This window comes from Danio aesculapii, chromosome 7 (assembly GCF_903798145.1).
Source record: "Danio aesculapii chromosome 7, fDanAes4.1, whole genome shotgun sequence".
NCBI lineage: Eukaryota > Metazoa > Chordata > Actinopteri > Cypriniformes > Danionidae > Danio > Danio aesculapii.
The window spans coordinates 71,773,191-71,783,037 of NC_079441.1; the positions used below are offsets into that span (position 1 = coordinate 71,773,191).

The 9,847-nt window shown below is 37.4% G+C and overlaps 1 protein-coding gene across 1 annotated transcript in view; it reads right to left on the bottom strand.

The window, feature by feature from the left end:
* Positions 1-2,307: 2,307 nt before the first annotated feature.
* LOC130231474 (mucin-5AC) overlaps positions 2,308-9,847 on the bottom strand; it is a 44,952-nt gene continuing 37,412 nt past the window's right edge. Inside the window, exons 20-26 of the mRNA XM_056460808.1 lie at positions 7,735-7,845; positions 7,366-7,545; positions 7,029-7,268; positions 6,784-6,940; positions 6,566-6,694; positions 5,909-6,059; positions 2,308-2,437 (exon numbers count right to left, since the gene is read on the bottom strand). Of these exons, the coding sequence (XP_056316783.1) occupies positions 2,308-2,437; positions 5,909-6,059; positions 6,566-6,694; positions 6,784-6,940; positions 7,029-7,268; positions 7,366-7,545; positions 7,735-7,845 (1,098 nt within the window). The remainder of the gene's footprint in view (positions 2,438-5,908; positions 6,060-6,565; positions 6,695-6,783; positions 6,941-7,028; positions 7,269-7,365; positions 7,546-7,734; positions 7,846-9,847) is intronic.

The window sequence follows — 9,847 nt, forward strand, 5'->3', positions numbered from 1 at the left end:
CTTGTTAATGTAGTAGTTGGTGGTGAAGACTTGTCACCTGGGACAGTTGTTGAAGGCAAACTAGTAGGAGTTTTTATAGCTGTATCGGTGGATATGACTGAAACACTGGAGGATTTTTGAACTGTTGATGTTGTACTTGATGGTAAATAGAAGCTTGTTGATGATAATGTTGTTGGAGCTGTACTAAAAGTCTGTGTAGCTGTGTTGTCACAGTTTTCATCACAGCACAATACTCTAATGTCATAGTCATAGCATTGCTGTACAAGGCCTTGATGTTTATTCAAGCAAACTAGTCCATCTATTGTATTGCACTTCACATCCTGGCCAAGTTGTGGAAGGGGAACTTCGGGATAACGTTTTGCACGACACTGTATTTCTTTAATTGCTGAGCATATGTTTGAACTAGATTTAATTATTGTTTCAATAGAAATTACTTCACCACCATCAGGACCTGTTGTTGAGCCACCATGATCACTCCAATCTGACCAATGACAATTGCATCCACTTGTAGAAATAAAGGTGCTTGTTTTCATTGTTGAGGGTGTCGAATGAATTGTTGATAGGCTTGAAATATTTTTTGTTATTGGAGTTATAGACACGCTTGTAAAGTTGGAGTGATTCGGGACTGGTGTTGTCTCAGTCAGTGGTGTAGTCACGCCTGTAGACAACGCAGGTAAAGCTGTGGCTGTGGGCATTGCTTGTGTAGTTGTTGGTGTGTTTTGACCAGAGGCTGAACTTTCAACTGCTTGTTTTGTACTTGTTGACATTGACGTTGTTGGACCAGTACTTGAGGTCTGTGTTGTAATGTTGTCACAGTTTTCATCACAGCAGAATAATCTAACCTCATAATCATAGCATTGCTGTGTAAGTCCTTGGTGTCTGTTCAAGCAAACTAGTCCATTTATTGTATCACACTTTACAACTTGACCAAGCTGTGAAAGAGGAACTCCAGGATAGCGTTTTGCACGACATTGTACTTCCTTTGGTGTTGAGCATAAATGAAAAGTCTCAGTTAACATTTCAATGGGTACTATTTCACCACCATCGGGACCTGTTGTTAGGCCACCAAAGTCATTCCAATCTGTCCAATGACAATTACATTCAGTGCTAGAAGTAAAAGTCTCCGTTTCTGATGTTGTGAATGTTGGAGATGTTTTGGATGGGGTTGTTGTAGTGCTTGTATTAGTGGAAGAAATTAGACTTGTTAATGTAGTAGTTGGCGGTGAAGACTTGTCACCTGAGACAGTTGTTGAAGGCAAACTAGTAGGAGTTTTTATAGATGTATCGGTGGATATGACTGAAACGCTGGAGGATATTTGAACTGTTGATGTTGTACTTGATGGTAAATGTAAGCTTGTTGATGATATTGTTGTAGGAGCTGTACTAAAAGTCTGTGTAGTCATGTTGTCACAGTTTTCATCACAACACAATACTCTAATGTCATAGTCATAGCACTGCTGTGCAAGGCCTTGGTGTTTATTCAAGCAAACTAGTCCATCTATTGTATTGCACTTCACATCCTGGCCAAGTTGTGAAAGGGGAACTTCAGGATAACGTTTTGCACGACACTGTATTTCTTTAATTGCTGAGCATATGCTTGAACTAGATTTAATTATTGTTTCAATAGAAATTACTTCACCACCATCAGGACCTGTTGTTGAGCCACCATGATCACTCCAATCTGACCAATGACAATTGCATCTACTTGTAGAAATAAAGGTGCTTGTTTTCATTGTTGAGGGTGTCGAATTAATTGTTGATGGGCTTGAAACATTTTTTGTTGTTGGAGTTGTAGACACGCTTGTAAAGTTGGAGTAATTCGGGACTGGTGTTGTTTCAGTCAGTGGTGTAGTCACGCCTGTAGGCAACGCAGGTAAAGCTGTGGCTGTGGGCATTGCTTGTGTAGTTGTTGGTGTGTTTTGACCAGGGGCTGAACTTTCAACTGCTTGTTTTGTACTTGTTGACATTGACGTTGTTGGATCAGTACTTAAGGTCTGTGTTGTAATGTTGTCACAGTTTTTATCACAGCAAAATAGTCGAACCTCATAATCATAGCATTGCTGTGCAAGTCCTTGGTGTCTGTTCAAGCAAACTAGTCCATTTATTGTATCACACTTTACAACTTGACCAAGCTGTGAAAGAGGAACTCCAGGATAGCGTTTTGCACGACATTGTACTTCCTTTGGTGTTGAGCATAAATGAAAAGTCTCAGTTATCGTTTCAATGGGTACTATGTCACCACCATCAGGACCTGTTGTTAGGCCACCAAAGTCATTCCAATCTGTCCAATGACAATTACATTGAGTGCTAGAAGTAAAAGTTTCTGTTTCCGATGTTGTGAATGTTGGTGATGTTTTTGTTGAAGGTTTTGATATGCTGATAGTACTGGAAGAAATAAAACTTGTTGATTTTGTAATTGGTGGTGTAGACATTCCACCTGGGAAAGTTGTTATAGGCATACCAGTGGAAGTTTTCATTGATGTTTTAGTGGATATAACTGAAACACTGGATGATATTTGGACTGTTGATGTTGAACCTGACGGTACATGTTTGCTTGTTGAAGATGTTATAGGAGCTGTACTAAAGGTCTGTGTTGTGATCTTGTCACAGTTTTCATCACAACATAACACTCTAATCTCATAGTCATAGCATTGTTTTGCAAGACCTTGGTGTTTGTTCAAGCAAACTAGTCCATCCTTTGTATCGCATTTCACAACCTGGCCAAGCTGTGAAAGAGCAACTGTTGGATAATGTTTTGCACGACACTGTATTTCTGTTAGTGCTGAGCATATGGTAGCATGCATGTCAGATATTCTTTCAAATGTTACTATTTCACCACCATCTGGACCTGCTGTTGGTCCACCAAAGTCATTCCAATCTGACCAATGACAGTTACATCCAGGGCTAAAAGTGAAATTATTTGTTATTAATGGCGTGAATGTTGGTGAAGTTTTTAAAGGGTTTGTTGAAATAATTGTCTTAGTGGAAGAAATAAGGCTCACTGATGCCATAGTAAGTGGCGTAGGCATACTAGATGAAAATGTTGGTAAAGGTGTACTAGCAGAATCCGGAGCTGTTGAACCCGTGGATATACTTTCAACACTAGAGGTATGTTGAATTACTGATGTTGTACCTGATGGTGTATGGTTGCCTGTTGAAGATTTAGGAGCTGTATTATAGGTCTGTGTGGTCATGTTGGCACAGTTTTCATCACAACAGAATGCTCTAATCTCATAGTCAAAGCATTGCTGTGCAAGACTTTGGTTCTTGTTTAAGCATACAAGTCCATCTTTATTATTGCACTTCACATCCTGGCCAAGCTGTGAAAGAGGAACTCTGGGATAATATTTTGCACGACACTCTATTTCTTTTAATGCTGAGCATATGGTTTCTGATATTCTTTCAATAGGTACTAATTCACCACCATCTGGACCATTTGTTGGTCCACCAAAGTCATCCCATTTTGACCAATAACAATTACATTCAGGGGTAGAAGTAAGAGTGGTAAGAGTGGTTGGCTCTAATGGTCTGGATGTTTGAAAAGTTCTTGAGCCAGTTACAGTAAACTCAACTGATGTTGATAAGTTGGTTGTAACAGTGGATGATAACTGAATTACTGGTGTTGTTGGTGGTATAGGCGTGCTTTTTGAGAAACCTGTTGTAGATACAGAAACAGTTGTTGTTTTTGGAGTTGTAGATATACTTGCTGTGGTGGGGGATGTACTGAATGAAAATAGTGTCTTTGTTGGAGCAGCTTCTGTGGTGTATTTGGTTGATATTCCTGTCATTGTTGTCTCTGAAATAAAATTGTAAAGGCTAAATTAATGGATATAATAAGAGAATTTTATTATACACAGATAATGTTATATTTAAGATTCACTACACTTTATGGCCACTAAGCCATGTCTTGAAATAAACTGCATCAGTCGTTTACAGATAAATGCAATATGTTATTTCATAAAAGTCAAAATTTTGAGGAATTTTGTGTCCTTACACACGCTGAAGAGGTTTAAAAACTGGAGAAGTCATATAGAAGACTAACAGCAAAATACTTTCAAAGAGAAAACATTATTGTCTATGATTTGTTTACAATATTTAAATAACTGATCAGTAATTAATAATGTCTGCAAGACAAAAACAAAGAAAATTAACTTTAAGAATTTTCAGATTATAAATATTGTTCTCTTTAATAAAGACTTGGCCATTTTATAGACAGCTGTCTTTTGTCCATTTTGTTCCATCTAAGAAAATTTGAATGTTGAATGTTGAAAATGCAGTGCATTTCTGAATGTGTATGTGTTGTGAGGATTTGCAGCATGTTTTCTTTTTGTGTTGTGAGAATTTGCAGCACGTATGCTATCAAACCGATAAAAATGTTTTCAATGTGCTGGTATTTTATCTAATTGTTGTTTTTCCTTAAGTTGCAGTAAGCCCTCTCAACCACAGTATGTAAGACCCTAAATGGTTAAGAACTTCTGCCACAATCCATCAGGTTCCTTAAGATCCCGAAACTATTTTGACAGTAGATGGAAAAGCAAGGTCTACCAAACAAGGTAGACAATTTATGCAATAATCAAATCTTTAAATACAAGTGGAGCACAATTTTAGGAAAAGCAGAATAGTTTTGGGCTCTAAATAACAACCAACCAAGGCAACTAACTAAAGAACTCAGGAAGGTAATACAGTTACAGAATAAAGAAAAACTAATTCTAAATATGACTCTGGAGTTAATGGAAGGAGCATTGTTCAAAAACACCATTATGATGATGGAAATGAAGCTGATAGAATTGGAGCTGGAAAGACAGGAAGCCAGGGTGATACCAGAGGCTTAGAGGATTGAGGTGGTGCAGCATGCGTGATGAGCCAAGGTAGAAATTAAGATTCTATAGGCTGGGATGAAGCCAGTGCAACTAAGGAGAGGAATGGAGAAAGCTATGATGGCATAGCTTGTACAACAATGCAAAGTCCTGGAACTGATGAACACTAGGGGAGTCAGGTAAGCATAAAGCCATCTGAAGAGTCAAAAGGCCCAAATTGAATCTGGAGCTTGAGGCCCCAGAGACCCATATGACAGTACAAAGCTGGAGACTGGAAGATCAAGGCAGATCTAACTCGCTCAGAAGAGCAATTGAACATCTAAGCAGATATTGCTTATTGCTCATTTTCAAGGGCAATGAACACTGAAGGCACCAACGAGCAAGTTATCTGGTTTGAGAATGACATGGTCCTCACTGTGACAAAATCCCCACCCCACTCTACCACCACAACAAAAACATTGTAGTCGGAAAATACAGAAATCACATCGCTGCCATTTCTAAAAGACGAATATCTTTTTGAATTCATGATTGAGTGATAAAAACAGTGATTTGCTGTCCCCTACTTTTGGTTTATTTAATTTTCCAAGTATAATTTTTATCACTTTTTGACAATTTGACACAAAAAAAACCCAGTTAAAAAACTAGTTGCACTCGACATGGTATTAGTAAAACAGTTACCTGTTGGTTTACTGGAGAAGTCAAAGATAGTTGTTGGAATAGATGTTGTAGTTGGATGTGAAGTTTGACACGTGTATGAAGTCTTTTTAATTACTCCATTTTCTTCACAGACAGCTGTCATGCAGCTTCCAAGCCCATCTGTAGTATTATATATTGTCTCCCCATACTGATATGTGTTCCCTTTGAATGCACAGGTGCATGCTGCAAAATAAGGAATAAAGACATTTACTCAGTTAAGCGCCTCAGTAAAAATGAAGGTAAGGCAAAGGTCTAAACATATATTTCTTACCAGATGCGCTGTACATGCAGATGATCTTGCTTGTATTGCAGTAGCTTGAAGAATTAGTGTTACATAATTAAAACAACATTTATAACAATTGGCTGAACTGTTTAACATGAAAAGCATAGCATACCATATTTGACAGTTTTCTGTTGAAGGAACTGGGTCCTGATTGCTGTAATAATCCCCATGTTTGTCAAAGCAGCCACACTGTTCCCTCTTAACACATTTCATTGAATCCTCATCAAAGTAAGGATATTCAGAGGGACATTTGGGGTAACAACCTTACAAAAGAAAAGAAAGTATTATGTGAGATACAACTATTAGACAGATCCCTGTCTAATATCCCCATCCACATTTGCAATCACCCAAAATTTGGTTTGAGACGCCCTAAAAAGGACCAATCTATCTAAGATTTGGTAATGGCACAGGTTTAATGGTTGGAAATTTAAATGTAAGAAATTATAAGCAATATAATATGCTTTATATTCATGGTAAATGTAAGAATTTTTATTTGAAAAGGGTGCAAGCAATTTAATAGTTTGTGAAAATCATCAAATTCAAAGTTTATTGTAATTGCGTTGGTGTTATGTGTAAACTCAAAAAATTCAAAGCTTTTGTTTAGTCATAGCAATTAAATTTATGAATAAAATGGCATGTTTCTTTAGAATTAACCCTAACACTAACCTGAACATCTTCCCAAGTTTAAATGAGAAATAAAAACATGAAAGAAATAAAAGAAACAATAAAAGCCTTGTTTTTTCAGTAGCGCAAACGTTTCTTTAAATACCTTCAAGTGATAAGATCTGATTTGAGCACTGTCCATCTGGATTTCTGCATGTCTGTATGCAGGGAGCTCCACAAGGTTTGTAATGCCACTCACATTCACCAGAAGGGTTGTAATAATCACAGAACAATGCTGTAGGAAAAAAACAAAGAGGTTATTGTGCTGGTCTCTTTTATGCAGTTGTGATTCAAATTAAAACCAGAAAATTATCAGTGACTTACGGCATAGTTTGGGTGTTCTCCAGGCAACACAAGTTCCAGCATCATTGCAGGCTTGTGCATAAGCTGCTATAGCACCACACAAACAGTCACGATCACCACCACTAACACAACCACATGAGTCTCTCACACAGGCATCATAAAAAGGATCGGGATCCACCTTATCAGAAAAAAAAATCTATTTAATTATCTCTACAAGAACAAACAGGTTATACAGTATGAGCTCACTGTGGTGTGTATTAACATACATGTGAATGACAAGCTGTAAAAACTTCACTCCTAATGATACTGCATTGTTTCTGTGCCCATGATTGTCTGTAAGGGTTACTTGAGCAGGGATTTTTCATTTCTGTGGCCACAGAACAGATAGAGGATTCTTTCCAATCGCTTACAAAGTTCAAGGGATTAGTTTCCACCTCCCGATTTCTCAACATGAAGTCATTGTTTGAGTTCCCATCATAGTTTCCGCAAAGACCACAAACAGAACCCTGTGATAGAAGATTCACATTAACTGACATATCAAACAGAATCATGCAACATACTATCAAGAGAAATAGTGATTAAATCTCCACGTTTAATTCTCACCTTGAAGTTTGGGTTGAGTTTGATGAACATGTTTTTCTTCTGGTCCCACATGACAGTTAAACCATTGCTTGCATCAAGGACGATGTATATTCCTCTTACCAAAATTTGGTAAGGAATATCCACCCCCTCATCTCTATGAAGAATCTGATAACCTCCATCGGACACTCTGAATTCCTTGTTCTGACAGAGGAATATTAGTTAATTATATACATATTACTTTATATTATTGCTATTATACATATTACATATTTATATATGTATATAATGATCATTTATATATGTTTTATGTTTATTTGTAAGTTTATGTTTATACATAATATTTATATTTGAATATAATATATAATAGTGAAGCAGTCAAAGCACTCTTACCCCAAGCAGGAGTCTGATAGCTTTAGAGCAAGTAGTGCCAATAAAATCACATGGTATGTTTTCCGATAGAACTCTGAAAGTACTATTGGCATTGGCATGGCTACAAAAATCCTGTATAAATCAAGAAATACACATTAAAATGTATCTTTTTTTTCCTCCTATTATTTTATTAATAGTACTGGATCAGAATTTCATGAAAACAAATCATAAAAATTCTCTAAGGCAGAGGTCTGTAAATCTGGCCCTAGAGACCCTTTTCACACTTCCGGGTTTCTCAGTAGCGGAAGTCGTCATAGTTGGGAAAACTAAGAGCGCGGTGAATAGGAGAATACAACAATTTTATTTTACAATCTTATTTGCTCAAATAATAAAAGAAAAACTCCACGATGATGTTATAGACTTTCAGAAAAAGGAAAACAATTGTGTGAGACTGATGACAGCAGAGTGAGGAGAGAATAACGTCAAATTTGCTGTCCTGTGCCATAGACGATGCATTAGAACCCCCTCGCACAAGCGGTAATTCATTTTTTGTAATTTGAAGCAAAGATGATATACTACATACATAAATACATATAAATGTGCATACATTTTTAAAATAAAAAATGTCAAACTTTAAAGGATTTAAAATGCTGATGACCGTGAAAGGCATTATAACAGGCTTGTGAAAAGGGTCCATTACAACGTGGACTTAAAATGTGTTTTCAATCAGCGGAGATACATTACAGTTTCCACCTGGAACTAACATGCATTGAATGTGTTCAGATTTCACAAAGACCCTTCCCACTTATTAATCAAAATCTACATCACTTTTTCTGGAGTGCTTGGTACGTAGCCCTAGTACAACTGAAAGAACAGAGAAATTGTACACAGCTTCAAGAGTTCACACTTAGCTGATAATCAATAAGCGTATTTGGCATGCTGTCCCGGGAGAGAGCCCTGAGCTCGTAATATCCTCGAGCCCGGGGCTCCCTCCCATTAGAAGGGCGAGAGGGGAGTTCGAGCTCAGGTAGGTCTCGAGAACTCCCCTGCTTGTCGCCGTGTGAGAAGTGTAAACTAAAGTTGTTTTAGGTGATCATTTGGTTTAGTTAATTGGCTATGGTTTATGTTTTTGGACGGTGGGAGGAAACCGGGGAACCTGGGGGAAACCCACGCAAACACGGGGAGAACATGTAAACTCCGCACAGAAACACCAACCAGCCCGATAGGAGGTTAGACGATATGAGGTTGTTCTTGCTGTAAGGCAACAGTGCTAGCCACTGGGCCACCGTGTCGCCCTATCAGAAAAGGGGGAGGAAGAAGGGGTGGAAGGGGGGAAGCTTCAAGACGAAGATAACTGGAGTGAAAAACTCTGGTTATTTATAATGCTTCCGTAATCATCTAATGGGTCAGATTACGGAGGTAATGAGGAGCCAGCCATGTTGATCATAAGCACGTGATCCTCTCGAAATTAGTTTATAAATAAACCACACTTCTGAAAATGAAAAGCTAATATACTACAATTTATAACTGTAACCTATGCTTTTTTTGGTACAGTGCTACAAAGTACATTATGAATGCCTAGTTTTGGAGTGCTTTCTAACTCCATCTCATAAAAATAACTGTTTTTATCAGTAGGTTAATTGTATTATGGCTGTTTGATCATATGAGAATCTACACTATGAAAGCAATTCAATCAAATGCATTTTCAGCTACTTCTGGAGATGGTCAAAAGTGGTCAAAATTTACAAGGATAAATTATACATTTATAGCTATATTTATGTCCATTTGATATAAAAATTTGAGAAAATGCACCTTAAAGGATCAGTTCAGGCAAAAATAAAAACTCTGTCATTAGTTACTCACCCTCCACTCTCTCTTTCCAAACCTGAGTTTCTTTTTTATGTTCAGCATTGGAGAAAACTGAAAAAAACATTTACTTCCACAGTATTTTTAGGATCTACTATGGATGTCAATGGCTGATTTTACCCAACATTCTTCAGAATACATTATTTTGTGTTCAACAGACAAAAGAAACTCATAAATGTTTAGAACCACTGGAGTATGAGTAAATAATAAGGAAATGTTCATTTTTGGGTGAACTGTCCCTTTAAAACCAGGTATCAATGTCATGAAG